This window comes from Phytophthora sojae (genome assembly GCF_000149755.1).
Source record: "Phytophthora sojae unplaced genomic scaffold PHYSOscaffold_5, whole genome shotgun sequence".
NCBI classification, from domain to species: Eukaryota; Oomycota; class Peronosporomycetes; order Peronosporales; family Peronosporaceae; genus Phytophthora; species Phytophthora sojae.
Window position 1 is genome coordinate 6,117,809 of NW_009258119.1, and position 19,383 is coordinate 6,137,191.

The 19,383-nt window shown below is 59.9% G+C and overlaps 2 protein-coding genes and 24 non-coding genes across 26 annotated transcripts in view; 25 read left to right on the top strand and 1 right to left on the bottom strand.

Moving 5' to 3' along the window:
• The first annotated feature begins 175 nt into the window (after positions 1–175).
• PHYSODRAFT_t1020 lies at positions 176–248 on the top strand. Its single transcript has one exon. It is a non-coding gene; the product is annotated as a tRNA-Ala (tRNA).
• Positions 249–939: 691 nt separating this feature from the next.
• PHYSODRAFT_t1021 lies at positions 940–1,012 on the top strand. Its single transcript has one exon. It is a non-coding gene; the product is annotated as a tRNA-Ala (tRNA).
• Positions 1,013–1,692: 680 nt separating this feature from the next.
• On the top strand, positions 1,693–1,765 carry PHYSODRAFT_t1022. Its single transcript has one exon. It is a non-coding gene; the product is annotated as a tRNA-Ala (tRNA).
• Positions 1,766–2,466: 701 nt separating this feature from the next.
• PHYSODRAFT_t1023 lies at positions 2,467–2,539 on the top strand. The gene has a single exon. It is a non-coding gene; the product is annotated as a tRNA-Ala (tRNA).
• Positions 2,540–3,229: 690 nt separating this feature from the next.
• On the top strand, positions 3,230–3,302 carry PHYSODRAFT_t1024. The gene has a single exon. It is a non-coding gene; the product is annotated as a tRNA-Ala (tRNA).
• A 693-nt stretch (positions 3,303–3,995) lies between these two features.
• On the top strand, positions 3,996–4,068 carry PHYSODRAFT_t1025. Its single transcript has one exon. It is a non-coding gene; the product is annotated as a tRNA-Ala (tRNA).
• A 698-nt stretch (positions 4,069–4,766) lies between these two features.
• Positions 4,767–4,839, top strand: PHYSODRAFT_t1026. The gene has a single exon. It is a non-coding gene; the product is annotated as a tRNA-Ala (tRNA).
• A 692-nt stretch (positions 4,840–5,531) lies between these two features.
• Positions 5,532–5,604, top strand: PHYSODRAFT_t1027. Its single transcript has one exon. It is a non-coding gene; the product is annotated as a tRNA-Ala (tRNA).
• Positions 5,605–6,298: 694 nt separating this feature from the next.
• On the top strand, positions 6,299–6,371 carry PHYSODRAFT_t1028. The gene has a single exon. It is a non-coding gene; the product is annotated as a tRNA-Ala (tRNA).
• Positions 6,372–7,062: 691 nt separating this feature from the next.
• Positions 7,063–7,135, top strand: PHYSODRAFT_t1029. The gene has a single exon. It is a non-coding gene; the product is annotated as a tRNA-Ala (tRNA).
• Positions 7,136–7,836: 701 nt separating this feature from the next.
• Positions 7,837–7,909, top strand: PHYSODRAFT_t1030. The gene has a single exon. It is a non-coding gene; the product is annotated as a tRNA-Ala (tRNA).
• Positions 7,910–8,365: 456 nt separating this feature from the next.
• PHYSODRAFT_334464 (hypothetical protein) lies at positions 8,366–12,365 on the top strand (the record flags this gene model as incomplete). The annotated part of the gene is made up of 2 exons (XM_009531741.1): positions 8,366–8,453; positions 12,187–12,365. The coding sequence occupies 2 exons, from the start codon at positions 8,366–8,368 to the stop codon at positions 12,363–12,365; spliced, it is 267 nt and encodes an 88-aa protein (XP_009530036.1).
• On the top strand, positions 8,611–8,683 carry PHYSODRAFT_t1031. The gene has a single exon. It is a non-coding gene; the product is annotated as a tRNA-Ala (tRNA).
• PHYSODRAFT_t1032 lies at positions 9,383–9,455 on the top strand. The gene has a single exon. It is a non-coding gene; the product is annotated as a tRNA-Ala (tRNA).
• Positions 10,157–10,229, top strand: PHYSODRAFT_t1033. The gene has a single exon. It is a non-coding gene; the product is annotated as a tRNA-Ala (tRNA).
• Positions 10,932–11,004, top strand: PHYSODRAFT_t1034. Its single transcript has one exon. It is a non-coding gene; the product is annotated as a tRNA-Ala (tRNA).
• PHYSODRAFT_t1035 lies at positions 11,706–11,778 on the top strand. The gene has a single exon. It is a non-coding gene; the product is annotated as a tRNA-Ala (tRNA).
• Positions 12,366–12,476: 111 nt separating the features above from the next.
• Positions 12,477–12,549, top strand: PHYSODRAFT_t1036. The gene has a single exon. It is a non-coding gene; the product is annotated as a tRNA-Ala (tRNA).
• Positions 12,550–13,251: 702 nt separating this feature from the next.
• Positions 13,252–13,324, top strand: PHYSODRAFT_t1037. The gene has a single exon. It is a non-coding gene; the product is annotated as a tRNA-Ala (tRNA).
• Positions 13,325–14,014: 690 nt separating this feature from the next.
• On the top strand, positions 14,015–14,087 carry PHYSODRAFT_t1038. Its single transcript has one exon. It is a non-coding gene; the product is annotated as a tRNA-Ala (tRNA).
• Positions 14,088–14,785: 698 nt separating this feature from the next.
• PHYSODRAFT_t1039 lies at positions 14,786–14,858 on the top strand. The gene has a single exon. It is a non-coding gene; the product is annotated as a tRNA-Ala (tRNA).
• A 701-nt stretch (positions 14,859–15,559) lies between these two features.
• Positions 15,560–15,632, top strand: PHYSODRAFT_t1040. The gene has a single exon. It is a non-coding gene; the product is annotated as a tRNA-Ala (tRNA).
• A 508-nt stretch (positions 15,633–16,140) lies between these two features.
• The window catches only part of PHYSODRAFT_506068 (hypothetical protein), a gene marked incomplete at both ends in the record, with an annotated part of 39,629 nt that continues 36,386 nt past the window's right edge, over positions 16,141–19,383 (bottom strand). Inside the window, one exon of the mRNA XM_009531742.1 lies at positions 16,141–16,298. Coding sequence (XP_009530037.1) covers positions 16,141–16,298 — 158 coding nt within the window. The remainder of the gene's footprint in view (positions 16,299–19,383) is intronic.
• PHYSODRAFT_t1041 lies at positions 16,338–16,410 on the top strand. The gene has a single exon. It is a non-coding gene; the product is annotated as a tRNA-Ala (tRNA).
• PHYSODRAFT_t1042 lies at positions 17,867–17,939 on the top strand. The gene has a single exon. It is a non-coding gene; the product is annotated as a tRNA-Ala (tRNA).
• Positions 18,639–18,711, top strand: PHYSODRAFT_t1043. The gene has a single exon. It is a non-coding gene; the product is annotated as a tRNA-Ala (tRNA).

The window sequence follows — 19,383 nt, forward strand, 5'->3', positions numbered from 1 at the left end:
ACGATCGTTGTAATGGGTGCGGAGGCTTGCTTGGCGATGTGTGGAGGGATGGCGCTGTGAGGCGGTTGTGTGTGGTTTTGTTTGGTGTGTTTTGTGGCGAGTTGGCGTGTGCGTGTGTGTGTGTGTGTGTGTTGGTCTGAGCGCGTCGATTGCGTTGCGGTTTGGGTTTGTGTCTGGGCGCTTAGCTCAAATGGTAGAGCGCCCGCTTCGCATGCGGGAGGTAGGGGGATCGATACCCCCAGTGTCCACTTTTTACGGCACACAACACTTTTTACGAACAAACACTTTTTACCGCCCCTCGCGCCGCTGCTTGCTTCCTAGCCTTCCTACCCCTGCTCACCCGCCACCCACAGCTCACCCGCCATCTGCGAGCGTGCTGGTGCCTACGTTTACAGACGACCCACCTTTTTTGTCGGCGAGTGTGGGGCAACCACGCCGACTGCCAGGCGCAGGATCCCACAAGAGTTTGGGCATGAGGGAGACCGGCTAAACAGCTCACCGAGAGCCTGGTCAGCGCCACAGACCAAACGCCCAGCTGTGTGCTGTGTGCTCTGTGCTGTGTGTCACCTCTGTCCGGGCCACTGGCCGGTCGGACGAGTAGGGTTCGAGTCAGCCAGCTGCTTGACATTTTTGTTTCGGAGGCGGGTGGCTCCCGGCCTGGCGGTTCGAGGCTTCGGGTATGTGAGGCAGTGGACCATGGCGGAGCGCGGAGAATCGACAAGGCGTGGATGCTGGCGCCTCACGGGTGCTAATGTGCTGGTGGAGAGGACGATCGTTGTAATGGGTGCGGAGGCTTGCTTGGCGATGTGTGGAGGGATGGCGCTGTGAGGCGGTTGTGTGTCGTTTTGTTTGGTGTGTTTTGTGGCGAGTTGGCGTGTGCGTGTGTGTGTGTGTGTTGGTCTGAGCGCGTCGATTGCGTTGCGGTTTGGGTTTGTGTCTGGGCGCTTAGCTCAAATGGTAGAGCGCCCGCTTCGCATGCGGGAGGTAGGGGGATCGATACCCCCAGTGTCCACTTTTTACGGCACACAACACTTTTTACGAACAAACACTTTTTACCGCCCCTCGCGCCGCTGCTTGCTTCCTAGCCTTCCTACCCCTGCTCACCCGCCACCCACAGCTCACCCGCCATCTGCGAGCGTGCTGGTGCCTACGTTTACAGACGACCCACCTTTTTTGTCGGCGAGTGTGGGGCAACCACGCCGACTGCCAGGCGCAGGATCCCACAAGAGTTTGGGCATGAGGGAGACCGGCTAAACAGCTCACCGAGAGCCTGGTCAGCGCCACAGACCAAACGCCCAGCTGTGTGCTGTGTGCTCTGTGCTCTGTGCTGTGTGTCACCTCTGTCTGGGCGGGTTCGAGTCAGCCAGCTGCTTGACATTTTTGTTTTCGGAGGCGGGTGGCTCCCGGCCTGGCGGTTCGAGGCTTCGGGTATGTGAGGCAGTGGACCATGGCGGAGCGCGGAGAATCGACAAGGCGTGGATGCTGGCGCCTCACGGGTGCTAATGTGCTGGTGGAGAGGACGATCGTTGTAATGGGTGCGGAGGCTTGCTTGGCGATGTGTGGAGGGATGGCGCTGTGAGGCGGTTGTGTGTGGTTTTGTTTGGTGTGTTTTGTGGCGAGTTGGCGTGTGCGTGTGTGTGTGTGTGTGTTGGTCTGAGCGCGTCGATTGCGTTGCGGTTTGGGTTTGTGTCTGGGCGCTTAGCTCAAATGGTAGAGCGCCCGCTTCGCATGCGGGAGGTAGGGGGATCGATACCCCCAGTGTCCACTTTTTACGGCACACAACACTTTTTACGAACAAACACTTTTTACCGCCCCTCGCGCCGCTGCTTGCTTCCTAGCCTTCCTACCCCTGCTCACCCGCCACCCACAGCTCACCCGCCATCTGCGAGCGTGCTGGTGCCTACGTTTACAGACGACCCACCTTTTTTGTCGGCGAGTGTGGGGCAACCACGCCGACTGCCAGGCGCAGGATCCCACAAGAGTTTGGGCATGAGGGAGACCGGCTAAACAGCTCACCGAGAGCCTGGTCAGCGCCACAGACCAAACGCCCAGCTTTGTGCTGTGTGCTCTGTGCTCTGTGCTGTGTGTCACCTCTGTCCGGGCCACTGGCCGGTCGGACGAGTAGGGTTCGAGTCAGCCAGCTGCTTGACATTTTTGTTTTCGGAGGCGGGTGGCTCCCGGCCTGGCGGTTCGAGGCTTCGGGTATGTGAGGCAGTGGACCATGGCGGAGCGCGGAGAATCGACAAGGCGTGGATGCTGGCGCCTCACGGGTGCTAATGTGCTGGTGGAGAGGACGATCGTTGTAATGGGTGCGGAGGCTTGCTTGGCGATGTGTGGAGGGATGGCGCTGTGAGGCGGTTGTGTGTCGTTTTGTTTGGTGTGTTTTGTGGCGAGTTGGCGTGTGCGTGTGTGTGTGTGTGTGTTGGTCTGAGCGCGTCGATTGCGTTGCGGTTTGGGTTTGTGTCTGGGCGCTTAGCTCAAATGGTAGAGCGCCCGCTTCGCATGCGGGAGGTAGGGGGATCGATACCCCCAGTGTCCACTTTTTACGGCACACAACACTTTTTACGAACAAACACTTTTTACCGCCCCTCGCGCCGCTGCTTGCTTCCTAGCCTTCCTACCCCTGCTCACCCGCCACCCAAGCTCACCCGCCATCTGCGAGCGTGCTGGTGCCTACGTTTACAGACGACCCACCTTTTTTGTCGGCGAGTGTGGGGCAACCACGCCGACTGCCAGGCGCAGGATCCCACAAGAGTTTGGGCATGAGGGAGACCGGCTAAACAGCTCACCGAGAGCCTGGTCAGCGCCACAGACCAAACGCCCAGCTGTGTGCTGTGTGCTCTGTGCTGTGTGTCACCTCTGTCCGGGCCACTGGCCGGTCGGACGAGTAGGGTTCGAGTCAGCCAGCTGCTTGACATTTTTGTTTCGGAGGCGGGTGGCTCCCGGCCTGGCGGTTCGAGGCTTCGGGTATGTGAGGCAGTGGACCATGGCGGAGCGCGGAGAATCGACAAGGCGTGGATGCTGGCGCCTCACGGGTGCTAATGTGCTGGTGGAGAGGACGATCGTTGTAATGGGTGCGGAGGCTTGCTTGGCGATGTGTGGAGGGATGGCGCTGTGAGGCGGTTGTGTGTGGTTTTGTTTGGTGTGTTTTGTGGCGAGTTGGCGTGTGCGTGTGTGTGTGTGTGTTGGTCTGAGCGCGTCGATTGCGTTGCGGTTTGGGTTTGTGTCTGGGCGCTTAGCTCAAATGGTAGAGCGCCCGCTTCGCATGCGGGAGGTAGGGGGATCGATACCCCCAGTGTCCACTTTTTACGGCACACAACACTTTTTACGAACAAACACTTTTTACCGCCCCTCGCGCCGCTGCTTGCTTCCTAGCCTTCCTACCCCTGCTCACCCGCCACCCACAGCTCACCCGCCATCTGCGAGCGTGCTGGTGCCTACGTTTACAGACGACCCACCTTTTTTGTCGGCGAGTGTGGGGCAACCACGCCGACTGCCAGGCGCAGGATCCCACAAGAGTTTGGGCATGAGGGAGACCGGCTAAACAGCTCACCGAGAGCCTGGTCAGCGCCACAGACCAAACGCCCAGCTGTGTGCTGTGTGCTCTGTGCTGTGTGTCACCTCTGTCCGGGCCACTGGCCGGTCGGACGAGTAGGGTTCGAGTCAGCCAGCTGCTTGACATTTTTGTTTCGGAGGCGGGTGGCTCCCGGCCTGGCGGTTCGAGGCTTCGGGTATGTGAGGCAGTGGACCATGGCGGAGCGCGGAGAATCGACAAGGCGTGGATGCTGGCGCCTCACGGGTGCTAATGTGCTGGTGGAGAGGACGATCGTTGTAATGGGTGCGGAGGCTTGCTTGGCGATGTGTGGAGGGATGGCGCTGTGAGGCGGTTGTGTGTCGTTTTGTTTGGTGTGTTTTGTGGCGAGTTGGCGTGTGCGTGTGTGTGTGTGTGTGTTGGTCTGAGCGCGTCGATTGCGTTGCGGTTTGGGTTTGTGTCTGGGCGCTTAGCTCAAATGGTAGAGCGCCCGCTTCGCATGCGGGAGGTAGGGGGATCGATACCCCCAGTGTCCACTTTTTACGGCACACAACACTTTTTACGAACAAACACTTTTTACCGCCCCTCGCGCCGCTGCTTGCTTCCTAGCCTTCCTACCCCTGCTCACCCGCCACCCAAGCTCACCCGCCATCTGCGAGCGTGCTGGTGCCTACGTTTACAGACGACCCACCTTTTTTGTCGGCGAGTGTGGGGCAACCACGCCGACTGCCAGGCGCAGGATCCCACAAGAGTTTGGGCATGAGGGAGACCGGCTAAACAGCTCACCGAGAGCCTGGTCAGCGCCACAGACCAAACGCCCAGCTTTGTGCTGTGTGCTCTGTGCTGTGTGCTGTGTGTCACCTCTGTCCGGGCCACTGGCCGGTCGGACGAGTAGGGTTCGAGTCAGCCAGCTGCTTGACATTTTTGTTTTCGGAGGCGGGTGGCTCCCGGCCTGGCGGTTCGAGGCTTCGGGTATGTGAGGCAGTGGACCATGGCGGAGCGCGGAGAATCGACAAGGCGTGGATGCTGGCGCCTCACGGGTGCTAATGTGCTGGTGGAGAGGACGATCGTTGTAATGGGTGCGGAGGCTTGCTTGGCGATGTGTGGAGGGATGGCGCTGTGAGGCGGTTGTGTGTGGTTTTGTTTGGTGTGTTTTGTGGCGAGTTGGCGTGTGCGTGTGTGTGTGTGTGTTGGTCTGAGCGCGTCGATTGCGTTGCGGTTTGGGTTTGTGTCTGGGCGCTTAGCTCAAATGGTAGAGCGCCCGCTTCGCATGCGGGAGGTAGGGGGATCGATACCCCCAGTGTCCACTTTTTACGGCACACAACACTTTTTACGAACAAACACTTTTTACCGCCCCTCGCGCCGCTGCTTGCTTCCTAGCCTTCCTACCCCTGCTCACCCGCCACCCAAGCTCACCCGCCATCTGCGAGCGTGCTGGTGCCTACGTTTACAGACGACCCACCTTTTTTGTCGGCGAGTGTGGGGCAACCACGCCGACTGCCAGGCGCAGGATCCCACAAGAGTTTGGGCATGAGGGAGACCGGCTAAACAGCTCACCGAGAGCCTGGTCAGCGCCACAGACCAAACGCCCAGCTGTGTGCTGTGTGCTCTGTGCTGTGTGTCACCTCTGTCCGGGCCACTGGCCGGTCGGACGAGTAGGGTTCGAGTCAGCCAGCTGCTTGACATTTTTGTTTCGGAGGCGGGTGGCTCCCGGCCTGGCGGTTCGAGGCTTCGGGTATGTGAGGCAGTGGACCATGGCGGAGCGCGGAGAATCGACAAGGCGTGGATGCTGGCGCCTCACGGGTGCTAATGTGCTGGTGGAGAGGACGATCGTTGTAATGGGTGCGGAGGCTTGCTTGGCGATGTGTGGAGGGATGGCGCTGTGAGGCGGTTGTGTGTCGTTTTGTTTGGTGTGTTTTGTGGCGAGTTGGCGTGTGCGTGTGTGTGTGTGTGTGTTGGTCTGAGCGCGTCGATTGCGTTGCGGTTTGGGTTTGTGTCTGGGCGCTTAGCTCAAATGGTAGAGCGCCCGCTTCGCATGCGGGAGGTAGGGGGATCGATACCCCCAGTGTCCACTTTTTACGGCACACAACACTTTTTACGAACAAACACTTTTTACCGCCCCTCGCGCCGCTGCTTGCTTCCTAGCCTTCCTACCCCTGCTCACCCGCCACCCAAGCTCACCCGCCATCTGCGAGCGTGCTGGTGCCTACGTTTACAGACGACCCACCTTTTTTGTCGGCGAGTGTGGGGCAACCACGCCGACTGCCAGGCGCAGGATCCCACAAGAGTTTGGGCATGAGGGAGACCGGCTAAACAGCTCACCGAGAGCCTGGTCAGCGCCACAGACCAAACGCCCAGCTGTGTGCTGTGTGCTCTGTGCTGTGTGTCACCTCTGTCCGGGCCACTGGCCGGTCGGACGAGTAGGGTTCGAGTCAGCCAGCTGCTTGACATTTTTGTTTCGGAGGCGGGTGGCTCCCGGCCTGGCGGTTCGAGGCTTCGGGTATGTGAGGCAGTGGACCATGGCGGAGCGCGGAGAATCGACAAGGCGTGGATGCTGGCGCCTCACGGGTGCTAATGTGCTGGTGGAGAGGACGATCGTTGTAATGGGTGCGGAGGCTTGCTTGGCGATGTGTGGAGGGATGGCGCTGTGAGGCGGTTGTGTGTGGTTTTGTTTGGTGTGTTTTGTGGCGAGTTGGCGTGTGCGTGTGTGTGTGTGTGTGTGTTGGTCTGAGCGCGTCGATTGCGTTGCGGTTTGGGTTTGTGTCTGGGCGCTTAGCTCAAATGGTAGAGCGCCCGCTTCGCATGCGGGAGGTAGGGGGATCGATACCCCCAGTGTCCACTTTTTACGGCACACAACACTTTTTACGAACAAACACTTTTTACCGCCCCTCGCGCCGCTGCTTGCTTCCTAGCCTTCCTACCCCTGCTCACCCGCCACCCACAGCTCACCCGCCATCTGCGAGCGTGCTGGTGCCTACGTTTACAGACGACCCACCTTTTTTGTCGGCGAGTGTGGGGCAACCACGCCGACTGCCAGGCGCAGGATCCCACAAGAGTTTGGGCATGAGGGAGACCGGCTAAACAGCTCACCGAGAGCCTGGTCAGCGCCACAGACCAAACGCCCAGCTGTGTGCTGTGTGCTCTGTGCTGTGTGTCACCTCTGTCCGGGCCACTGGCCGGTCGGACGAGTAGGGTTCGAGTCAGCCAGCTGCTTGACATTTTTGTTTCGGAGGCGGGTGGCTCCCGGCCTGGCGGTTCGAGGCTTCGGGTATGTGAGGCAGTGGACCATGGCGGAGCGCGGAGAATCGACAAGGCGTGGATGCTGGCGCCTCACGGGTGCTAATGTGCTGGTGGAGAGGACGATCGTTGTAATGGGTGCGGAGGCTTGCTTGGCGATGTGTGGAGGGATGGCGCTGTGAGGCGGTTGTGTGTGGTTTTGTTTGGTGTGTTTTGTGGCGAGTTGGCGTGTGTGTGTGTGTGTGTGTGTTGGTCTGAGCGCGTCGATTGCGTTGCGGTTTGGGTTTGTGTCTGGGCGCTTAGCTCAAATGGTAGAGCGCCCGCTTCGCATGCGGGAGGTAGGGGGATCGATACCCCCAGTGTCCACTTTTTACGGCACACAACACTTTTTACGAACAAACACTTTTTACCGCCCCTCGCGCCGCTGCTTGCTTCCTAGCCTTCCTACCCCTGCTCACCCGCCACCCACAGCTCACCCGCCATCTGCGAGCGTGCTGGTGCCTACGTTTACAGACGACCCACCTTTTTTGTCGGCGAGTGTGGGGCAACCACGCCGACTGCCAGGCGCAGGATCCCACAAGAGTTTGGGCATGAGGGAGACCGGCTAAACAGCTCACCGAGAGCCTGGTCAGCGCCACAGACCAAACGCCCAGCTGTGTGCTGTGTGCTCTGTGCTCTGTGCTGTGTGTCACCTCTGTCCGGGCCACTGGCCGGTCGGACGAGTAGGGTTCGAGTCAGCCAGCTGCTTGACATTTTTGTTTTCGGAGGCGGGTGGCTCCCGGCCTGGCGGTTCGAGGCTTCGGGTATGTGAGGCAGTGGACCATGGCGGAGCGCGGAGAATCGACAAGGCGTGGATGCTGGCGCCTCACGGGTGCTAATGTGCTGGTGGAGAGGACGATCGTTGTAATGGGTGCGGAGGCTTGCTTGGCGATGTGTGGAGGGATGGCGCTGTGAGGCGGTTGTGTGTGGTTTTGTTTGGTGTGTTTTGTGGCGAGTTGGCGTGTGCGTGTGTGTGTCTGTGTGTTGGTCTGAGCGCGTCGATTGCGTTGCGGTTTGGGTTTGTGTCTGGGCGCTTAGCTCAAATGGTAGAGCGCCCGCTTCGCATGCGGGAGGTAGGGGGATCGATACCCCCAGTGTCCACTTTTTACGGCACGCAACACTTTTTACGAACAAACACTTTTTACCGCCCCTCGCGCCGCTGCTTGCTTCCTAGCCTTCCTACCCCTGCTCACCCGCCACCCACAGCTCACCCGCCATCTGCGAGCGTGCTGGTGCCTACGTTTACAGACGACCCACCTTTTTTGTCGGCGAGTGTGGGGCAACCACGCCGACTGCCAGGCGCAGGATCCCACAAGAGTTTGGGCATGAGGGAGACCGGCTAAACAGCTCACCGAGAGCCTGGTCAGCGCCACAGACCAAACGCCCAGCTGTGTGCTGTGTGCTCTGTGCTCTGTGCTGTGTGTCACCTCTGTCCGGGCCACTGGCCGGTCGGACGAGTAGGGTTCGAGTCAGCCAGCTGCTTGACATTTTTGTTTTCGGAGGCGGGTGGCTCCCGGCCTGGCGGTTCGAGGCTTCGGGTATGTGAGGCAGTGGACCATGGCGGAGCGCGGAGAATCGACAAGGCGTGGATGCTGGCGCCTCACGGGTGCTAATGTGCTGGTGGAGAGGACGATCGTTGTAATGGGTGCGGAGGCTTGCTTGGCGATGTGTGGAGGGATGGCGCTGTGAGGCGGTTGTGTGTGGTTTTGTTTGGTGTGTTTTGTGGCGAGTTGGCGTGTGCGTGTGTGTGTGTGTGTGTTGGTCTGAGCGCGTCGATTGCGTTGCGGTTTGGGTTTGTGTCTGGGCGCTTAGCTCAAATGGTAGAGCGCCCGCTTCGCATGCGGGAGGTAGGGGGATCGATACCCCCAGTGTCCACTTTTTACGGCACACAACACTTTTTACGAACAAACACTTTTTACCGCCCCTCGCGCCGCTGCTTGCTTCCTAGCCTTCCTACCCCTGCTCACCCGCCACCCACAGCTCACCCGCCATCTGCGAGCGTGCTGGTGCCTACGTTTACAGACGACCCACCTTTTTTGTCGGCGAGTGTGGGGCAACCACGCCGACTGCCAGGCGCAGGATCCCACAAGAGTTTGGGCATGAGGGAGACCGGCTAAACAGCTCACCGAGAGCCTGGTCAGCGCCACAGACCAAACGCCCAGCTGTGTGCTGTGTGCTCTGTGCTCTGTGCTGTGTGTCACCTCTGTCCGGGCCACTGGCCGGTCGGACGAGTAGGGTTCGAGTCAGCCAGCTGCTTGACATTTTTGTTTTCGGAGGCGGGTGGCTCCCGGCCTGGCGGTTCGAGGCTTCGGGTATGTGAGGCAGTGGACCATGGCGGAGCGCGGAGAATCGACAAGGCGTGGATGCTGGCGCCTCACGGGTGCTAATGTGCTGGTGGAGAGGACGATCGTTGTAATGGGTGCGGAGGCTTGCTTGGCGATGTGTGGAGGGATGGCGCTGTGAGGCGGTTGTGCGTCGTTTTGTTTGGTGTGTTTTGTGGCGAGTTGGCGTGTGCGTGTGTGTGTGTGTGTTGGTCTGAGCGCGTCGATTGCGTTGCGGTTTGGGTTTGTGTCTGGGCGCTTAGCTCAAATGGTAGAGCGCCCGCTTCGCATGCGGGAGGTAGGGGGATCGATACCCCCAGTGTCCACTTTTTACGGCACACAACACTTTTTACGAACAAACACTTTTTACCGCCCCTCGCGCCGCTGCTTGCTTCCTAGCCTTCCTACCCCTGCTCACCCGCCACCCACAGCTCACCCGCCATCTGCGAGCGTGCTGGTGCCTACGTTTACAGACGACCCACCTTTTTTGTCGGCGAGTGTGGGGCAACCACGCCGACTGCCAGGCGCAGGATCCCACAAGAGTTTGGGCATGAGGGAGACCGGCTAAACAGCTCACCGAGAGCCTGGTCAGCGCCACAGACCAAACGCCCAGCTTTGTGCTGTGTGCTCTGTGCTCTGTGCTGTGTGTCACCTCTGTCCGGGCCACTGGCCGGTCGGACGAGTAGGGTTCGAGTCAGCCAGCTGCTTGACATTTTTGTTTTCGGAGGCGGGTGGCTCCCGGCCTGGCGGTTCGAGGCTTCGGGTATGTGAGGCAGTGGACCATGGCGGAGCGCGGAGAATCGACAAGGCGTGGATGCTGGCGCCTCACGGGTGCTAATGTGCTGGTGGAGAGGACGATCGTTGTAATGGGTGCGGAGGCTTGCTTGGCGATGTGTGGAGGGATGGCGCTGTGAGGCGGTTGTGTGTCGTTTTGTTTGGTGTGTTTTGTGGCGAGTTGGCGTGTGCGTGTGTGTGTGTGTGTGTTGGTCTGAGCGCGTCGATTGCGTTGCGGTTTGGGTTTGTGTCTGGGCGCTTAGCTCAAATGGTAGAGCGCCCGCTTCGCATGCGGGAGGTAGGGGGATCGATACCCCCAGTGTCCACTTTTTACGGCACACAACACTTTTTACGAACAAACACTTTTTACCGCCCCTCGCGCCGCTGCTTGCTTCCTAGCCTTCCTACCCCTGCTCACCCGCCACCCAAGCTCACCCGCCATCTGCGAGCGTGCTGGTGCCTACGTTTACAGACGACCCACCTTTTTTGTCGGCGAGTGTGGGGCAACCACGCCGACTGCCAGGCGCAGGATCCCACAAGAGTTTGGGCATGAGGGAGACCGGCTAAACAGCTCACCGAGAGCCTGGTCAGCGCCACAGACCAAACGCCCAGCTGTGTGCTGTGTGCTCTGTGCTCTGTGCTGTGTGTCACCTCTGTCCGGGCCACTGGCCGGTCGGACGAGTAGGGTTCGAGTCAGCCAGCTGCTTGACATTTTTGTTTTCGGAGGCGGGTGGCTCCCGGCCTGGCGGTTCGAGGCTTCGGGTATGTGAGGCAGTGGACCATGGCGGAGCGCGGAGAATCGACAAGGCGTGGATGCTGGCGCCTCACGGGTGCTAATGTGCTGGTGGAGAGGACGATCGTTGTAATGGGTGCGGAGGCTTGCTTGGCGATGTGTGGAGGGATGGCGCTGTGAGGCGGTTGTGTGTGGTTTTGTTTGGTGTGTTTTGTGGCGAGTTGGCGTGTGCGTGTGTGTGTGTGTGTGTGTTGGTCTGAGCGCGTCGATTGCGTTGCGGTTTGGGTTTGTGTCTGGGCGCTTAGCTCAAATGGTAGAGCGCCCGCTTCGCATGCGGGAGGTAGGGGGATCGATACCCCCAGTGTCCACTTTTTACGGCACACAACACTTTTTACGAACAAACACTTTTTACCGCCCCTCGCGCCGCTGCTTGCTTCCTAGCCTTCCTACCCCTGCTCACCCGCCACCCACAGCTCACCCGCCATCTGCGAGCGTGCTGGTGCCTACGTTTACAGACGACCCACCTTTTTTGTCGGCGAGTGTGGGGCAACCACGCCGACTGCCAGGCGCAGGATCCCACAAGAGTTTGGGCATGAGGGAGACCGGCTAAACAGCTCACCGAGAGCCTGGTCAGCGCCACAGACCAAACGCCCAGCTGTGTGCTGTGTGCTCTGTGCTCTGTGCTGTGTGTCACCTCTGTCCGGGCCACTGGCCGGTCGGACGAGTAGGGTTCGAGTCAGCCAGCTGCTTGACATTTTTGTTTTCGGAGGCGGGTGGCTCCCGGCCTGGCGGTTCGAGGCTTCGGGTATGTGAGGCAGTGGACCATGGCGGAGCGCGGAGAATCGACAAGGCGTGGATGCTGGCGCCTCACGGGTGCTAATGTGCTGGTGGAGAGGACGATCGTTGTAATGGGTGCGGAGGCTTGCTTGGCGATGTGTGGAGGGATGGCGCTGTGAGGCGGTTGTGCGTCGTTTTGTTTGGTGTGTTTTGTGGCGAGTTGGCGTGTGCGTGTGTGTGTGTGTGTGTTGGTCTGAGCGCGTCGATTGCGTTGCGGTTTGGGTTTGTGTCTGGGCGCTTAGCTCAAATGGTAGAGCGCCCGCTTCGCATGCGGGAGGTAGGGGGGTCGATACCCCCAGTGTCCACTTTTTACGGCACACAACACTTTTTACGAACAAACACTTTTTACCGCCCCTCGCGCCGCTGCTTGCTTCCTAGCCTTCCTACCCCTGCTCACCCGCCACCCAAGCTCACCCGCCATCTGCGAGCGTGCTGGTGCCTACGTTTACAGACGACCCACCTTTTTTGTCGGCGAGTGTGGGGCAACCACGCCGACTGCCAGGCGCAGGATCCCACAAGAGTTTGGGCATGAGGGAGACCGGCTAAACAGCTCACCGAGAGCCTGGTCAGCGCCACAGACCAAACGCCCAGCTGTGTGCTGTGTGCTCTGTGCTCTGTGCTGTGTGTCACCTCTGTCCGGGCCACTGGCCGGTCGGACGAGTAGGGTTCGAGTCAGCCAGCTGCTTGACATTTTTGTTTTCGGAGGCGGGTAGCTCCCGGCCTGGCGGTTCGAGGCTTCGGGTATGTGAGGCAGTGGACCATGGCGGAGCGCGGAGAATCGACAAGGCGTGGATGCTGGCGCCTCACGGGTGCTAATGTGCTGGTGGAGAGGACGATCGTTGTAATGGGTGCGGAGGCTTGCTTGGCGATGTGTGGAGGGATGGCGCTGTGAGGCGGTTGTGTGTGGTTTTGTTTGGTGTGTTTTGTGGCGAGTTGGCGTGTGTGTGTGTGTGTGTGTGTTGGTCTGAGCGCGTCGATTGCGTTGCGGTTTGGGTTTGTGTCTGGGCGCTTAGCTCAAATGGTAGAGCGCCCGCTTCGCATGCGGGAGGTAGGGGGATCGATACCCCCAGTGTCCACTTTTTACGGCACACAACACTTTTTACGAACAAACACTTTTTACCGCCCCTCGCGCCGCTGCTTGCTTCCTAGCCTTCCTACCCCTGCTCACCCGCCACCCAAGCTCACCCGCCATCTGCGAGCGTGCTGGTGCCTACGTTTACAGACGACCCACCTTTTTTGTCGGCGAGTGTGGGGCAACCACGCCGACTGCCAGGCGCAGGATCCCACAAGAGTTTGGGCATGAGGGAGACCGGCTAAACAGCTCACCGAGAGCCTGGTCAGCGCCACAGACCAAACGCCCAGCTGTGTGCTGTGTGCTCTGTGCTCTGTGCTGTGTGTCACCTCTGTCCGGGCCACTGGCCGGTCGGACGAGTAGGGTTCGAGTCAGCCAGCTGCTTGACATTTTTGTTTTCGGAGGCGGGTGGCTCCCGGCCTGGCGGTTCGAGGCTTCGGGTATGTGAGGCAGTGGACCATGGCGGAGCGCGGAGAATCGACAAGGCGTGGATGCTGGCGCCTCACGGGTGCTAATGTGCTGGTGGAGAGGACGATCGTTGTAATGGGTGCGGAGGCTTGCTTGGCGATGTGTGGAGGGATGGCGCTGTGAGGCGGTTGTGTGTGGTTTTGTTTGGTGTGTTTTGTGGCGAGTTGGCGTGTGCGTGTGTGTGTGTGTGTGTGTTGGTCTGAGCGCGTCGATTGCGTTGCGGTTTGGGTTTGTGTCTGGGCGCTTAGCTCAAATGGTAGAGCGCCCGCTTCGCATGCGGGAGGTAGGGGGATCGATACCCCCAGTGTCCACTTTTTACGGCACACAACACTTTTTACGAACAAACACTTTTTACCGCCCCTCGCGCCGCTGCTTGCTTCCTAGCCTTCCTACCCCTGCTCACCCGCCACCCAAGCTCACCCGCCATCTGCGAGCGTGCTGGTGCCTACGTTTACAGACGACCCACCTTTTTTGTCGGCGAGTGTGGGGCAACCACGCCGACTGCCAGGCGCAGGATCCCACAAGAGTTTGGGCATGAGGGAGACCGGCTAAACAGCTCACCGAGAGCCTGGTCAGCGCCACAGACCAAACGCCCAGCTGTGTGCTGTGTGCTCTGTGCTGTGTGTCACCTCTGTCCGGGCCACTGGCCGGTCGGACGAGTAGGGTTCGAGTCAGCCAGCTGCTTGACATTTTTGTTTCGGAGGCGGGTGGCTCCCGGCCTGGCGGTTCGAGGCTTCGGGTATGTGAGGCAGTGGACCATGGCGGAGCGCGGAGAATCGACAAGGCGTGGATGCTGGCGCCTCACGGGTGCTAATGTGCTGGTGGAGAGGACGATCGTTGTAATGGGTGCGGAGGCTTGCTTGGCGATGTGTGGAGGGATGGCGCTGTGAGGCGGTTGTGCGTCGTTTTGTTTGGTGTGTTTTGTGGCGAGTTGGCGTGTGCGTGTGTGTGTGTGTGTTGGTCTGAGCGCGTCGATTGCGTTGCGGTTTGGGTTTGTGTCTGGGCGCTTAGCTCAAATGGTAGAGCGCCCGCTTCGCATGCGGGAGGTAGGGGGATCGATACCCCCAGTGTCCACTTTTTACGGCACACAACACTTTTTACGAACAAACACTTTTTACCGCCCCTCGCGCCGCTGCTTGCTTCCTAGCCTTCCTACCCCTGCTCACCCGCCACCCACAGCTCACCCGCCATCTGCGAGCGTGCTGGTGCCTACGTTTACAGACGACCCACCTTTTTTGTCGGCGAGTGTGGGGCAACCACGCCGACTGCCAGGCGCAGGATCCCACAAGAGTTTGGGCATGAGGGAGACCGGCTAAACAGCTCACCGAGAGCCTGGTCAGCGCCACAGACCAAACGCCCAGCTGTGTGCTGTGTGCTCTGTGCTCTGTGCTGTGTGTCACCTCTGTCCGGGCCACTGGCCGGTCGGACGAGTAGGGTTCGAGTCAGCCAGCTGCTTGACATTTTTGTTTCGGAGGCGGGTGGCTCCCGGCCTGGCGGTTCGAGGCTTCGGGTATGTGAGGCAGTGGACCATGGCGGAGCGCGGAGAATCGACAAGGCGTGGATGCTGGCGCCTCACGGGTGCTAATGTGCTGGTGGAGAGGACGATCGTTGTAATGGGTGCGGAGGCTTGCTTGGCGATGTGTGGAGGGATGGCGCTGTGAGGCGGTTGTGCGTCGTTTTGTTTGGTGTGTTTTGTGGCGAGTTGGCGTGTGCGTGTGTGTGTGTGTGTTGGTCTGAGCGCGTCGATTGCGTTGCGGTTTGGGTTTGTGTCTGGGCGCTTAGCTCAAATGGTAGAGCGCCCGCTTCGCATGCGGGAGGTAGGGGGATCGATACCCCCAGTGTCCACTTTTTACGGCACACAACACTTTTTACGAACAAACACTTTTTACCGCCCCTCGCGCCGCTGCTTGCTTCCTAGCCTTCCTACCCCTGCTCACCCGCCACCCACAGCTCACCCGCCATCTGCGAGCGTGCTGGTGCCTACGTTTACAGACGACCCACCTTTTTTGTCGGCGAGTGTGGGGCAACCACGCCGACTGCCAGGCGCAGGATCCCACAAGAGTTTGGGCATGAGGGAGACCGGCTAAACAGCTCACCGAGAGCCTGGTCAGCGCCACAGACCAAACGCCCAGCTGTGTGCTGTGTGCTGTGTGCTCTGTGCTGTGTGTCACCTCTGTCCGGGCCACTGGCCGGTCGGACGAGTAGGGTTCGAGTCAGCCAGCTGCTTGACATTTTTGTTTTCGGAGGCGGGTGGCTCCCGGCCTGGCGGTTCGAGGCTTCGGGTATGTGAGGCAGTGGACCATGGCGGAGCGCGGAGAATCGACAAGGCGTGGATGCTGGCGCCTCACGGGTGCTAATGTGCTGGTGGAGAGGACGATCGTTGTAATGGGTGCGGAGGCTTGCTTGGCGATGTGTGGAGGGATGGCGCTGTGAGGCGGTTGTGTGTGGTTTTGTTTGGTGTGTTTTGTGGCGAGTTGGCGTGTGCGTGTGTGTGTGTGTGTGTTGGTCTGAGCGCGTCGATTGCGTTGCGGTTTGGGTTTGTGTCTGGGCGCTTAGCTCAAATGGTAGAGCGCCCGCTTCGCATGCGGGAGGTAGGGGGATCGATACCCCCAGTGTCCACTTTTTACGGCACACAACACTTTTTACGAACAAACACTTTTTACCGCCCCTCGCGCCGCTGCTTGCTTCCTAGCCTTCCTACCCCTGCTCACCCGCCACCCACAGCTCACCCGCCATCTGCGAGCGTGCTGGTGCCTACGTTTACAGACGACCCACCTTTTTTGTCGGCGAGTGTGGGGCAACCACGCCGACTGCCAGGCGCAGGATCCCACAAGAGTTTGGGCATGAGGGAGACCGGCTAAACAGCTCACCGAGAGCCTGGTCAGCGCCACAGACCAAACGCCCAGCTGTGTGCTGTGTGCTCTGTGCTCTGTGCTGTGTGTCACCTCTGTCCGGGCCACTGGCCGGTCGGACGAGTAGGGTTCGAGTCAGCCAGCTGCTTGACATTTTTGTTTTCGGAGGCGGGTGGCTCCCGGCCTGGCGGTTCGAGGCTTCGGGTATGTGAGGCAGTGGACCATGGCGGAGCGCGGAGAATCGACAAGGCGTGGATGCTGGCGCCTCACGGGTGCTAATGTGCTGGTGGAGAGGACGATCGTTGTAATGGGTGCGGAGGCTTGCTTGGCGATGTGTGGAGGGATGGCGCTGTGAGGCGGTTGTGTGTGGTTTTGTTTGGTGTGTTTTGTGGCGAGTTGGCGTGTGCGTGTGTGTGTGTGTGTGTGTGTTGGTCTGAGCGCGTCGATTGCGTTGCGGTTTGGGTTTGTGTCTGGGCGCTTAGCTCAAATGGTAGAGCGCCCGCTTCGCATGCGGGAGGCAGGGGGATCGATACCCCCAGTGTCCACTTTTACGGCACGCAACACTTTTTACGAACAAACACTTTTTACCGCCCCTCGCGCCGCTGCTTGCTTCCTAGCCTTCCTACCCCTGCTCACCCGCCACCCACAGCTCACCCGCCATCTGCGAGCGTGCTGGTGCCTACGTTTACAGACGACCCACCTTTTTTGTCGGCGAGTGTGGGGCAACCACGCCGACTGCCAGGCGCAGGATCCCACAAGAGTTTGGGCATGAGGGAGACCGGCTAAACAGCTCACCGAGAGCCTGGTCAGCGCCACAGACCAAACGCCCAGCTGTGTGCTGTGTGCTCTGTGCTCTGTGCTGTGTGTCACCTCTGTCCGGGCCACTGGCCGGTCGGACGAGTAGGGTTCGAGTCAGCCAGCTGCTTGACATTTTTGTTTTCGGAGGCGGGTGGCTCCCGGCCTGGCGGTTCGAGGCTTCGGGTATGTGAGGCAGTGGACCATGGCGGAGCGCGGAGAATCGACAAGGCGTGGATGCTGGCGCCTCACGGGTGCTAATGTGCTGGTGGAGAGGACGATCGTTGTAATGGGTGCGGAGGCTTGCTTGGCGATGTGTGGAGGGATGGCGCTGTGAGGCGGTTGTGTGTGGTTTTGTTTGGTGTGTTTTGTGGCGAGTTGGCGTGTGCGTGTGTGTGTGTGTGTTGGTCTGAGCGCGTCGATTGCGTTGCGGTTTGGGTTTGTGTCTGGGCGCTTAGCTCAAATGGTAGAGCACCCGCTTCGCATGCGGATCGATACCCCCAGTGTCCACTTTTACGGCACACAACACTTTTTACGAACAACCACTTTTTACCGCCCCTCGCGCCGCTGCTTGCTTCCTAGCCTTCCTACCCCTGCTCACCCGCCACCCACAGCTCACCCGCCATCTGCGAGCGTGCTGGTGCCTACGTTTACAGACGACCCACCTTTTTTGTCGGCGAGTGTGGGGCAACCACGCCGACTGCCAGGCGCAGGATCCCACAAGAGTTTGGGCATGAGGGAGACCGGCTAAACAGCTCACCGAGAGCCTGGTCAGCGCCACAGACCAAACGCCCAGCTTTGTGCTGTGTGCTCTGTGCTCTGTGCTGTGTGTCACCTCTGTCCGGGCCACTGGCCGGTCGGACGAGTAGGGTTCGAGTCAGCCAGCTGCTTGACATTTTTGTTTTCGGAGGCGGGTGGCTCCCGGCCTGGCGGTTCGAGGCTTCGGGTATGTGAGGCAGTGGACCATGGCGGAGCGCGGAGAATCGACAAGGCGTGGATGCTGGCGCCTCACGGGTGCTAATGTGCTGGTGGAGAGGACGATCGTTGTAATGGGTGCGGAGGCTTGCTTGGCGATGTGTGGAGGGATGGCGCTGTGAGGCGGTTGTGTGTCGTTTTGTTTGGTGTGTTTTGTGGCGAGTTGGCGTGTGCGTGTGTGTGTGTGTTGGTCTGAGCGCGTCGATTGCGTTGCGGTTTGGGTTTGTGTCTGGGCGCTTAGCTCAAATGGTAGAGCGCCCGCTTCGCATGCGGGAGGTAGGGGGATCGATACCCCCAGTGTCCACTTTTTACGGCACACAACACTTTTTACGAACAAACACTTTTTACCGCCCCTCGCGCCGCTGCTTGCTTCCTAGCCTTCCTACCCCTGCTCACCCGCCACCCACAGCTCACCCGCCATCTGCGAGCGTGCTGGTGCCTACGTTTACAGACGACCCACCTTTTTTGTCGGCGAGTGTGGGGCAACCACGCCGACTGCCAGGCGCAGGATCCCACAAGAGTTTGGGCATGAGGGAGACCGGCTAAACAGCTCACCGAGAGCCTGGTCAGCGCCACAGACCAAACGCCCAGCTTTGTGCTGTGTGCTCTGTGCTCTGTGCTGTGTGTCACCTCTGTCCGGGCCACTGGCCGGTCGGACGAGTAGGGTTCGAGTCAGCCAGCTGCTTGACATTTTTGTTTTCGGAGGCGGGTGGCTCCCGGCCTGGCGGTTCGAGGCTTCGGGTATGTGAGGCAGTGGACCATGGCGGAGCGCGGAGAATCGACAAGGCGTGGATGCTGGCGCCTCACGGGTGCTAATGTGCTGGTGGAGAGGACGATCGTTGTAATGGGTGCGGAGGCTTGCTTGGCGATGTGTGGAGGGATGGCGCTGTGAGGCGGTTGTGTGTGGTTTTGTTTGGTGTGTTTTGTGGCGAGTTGGCGTGTGCGTGTGTGTGTGTGTGTTGGTCTGAGCGCGTCGATTGCGTTGCGGTTTGGGTTTGTGTCTGGGCGCTTAGCTCAAATGGTAGAGCGCCCGCTTCGCATGCGGGAGGTAGGGGGATCGATACCCCCAGTCTCCACTTTTTACGGCACACAACACTTTTTACGAACAAACACTTTTTACCGCCCCTCGCGCCGCTGCTTGCTTCCTAGCCTTCCTACCCCTGCTCACCCGCCACCCAAGCTCACCCGCCATCTGCGAGCGTGCTGGTGCCTACGTTTACAGACGACCCACCTTTTTTGTCGGCGAGTGTGGGGCAACCACGCCGACTGCCAGGCGCAGGATCCCACAAGAGTTTGGGCATGAGGGAGACCGGCTAAACAGCTCACCGAGAGCCTGGTCAGCGCCACAGACCAAACGCCCAGCTTTGTGCTGTGTGCTCTGTGCTCTGTGCTGTGTGTCACCTCTGTCCGGGCCACTGGCCGGTCGGACGAGTAGGGTTCGAGTCAGCCAGCTGCTTGACATTTTTGTTTTCGGAGGCGGGTGGCTCCCGGCCTGGCGGTTCGAGGCTTCGGGTATGTGAGGCAGTGGACCATGGCGGAGCGCGGAGAATCGACAAGGCGTGGATGCTGGCGCCTCACGGGTGCTAATGTGCTGGTGGAGAGGACGATCGTTGTAATGGGTGCGGAGGCTTGCTTGGCGATGTGTGGAGGGATGGCGCTGTGAGGCGGTTGTGCGTCGTTTTGTTTGGTGTGTTTTGTGGCGAGTTGGCGTGTGCGTGTGTGTGTGTGTGTTGGTCTGAGCGCGCCGA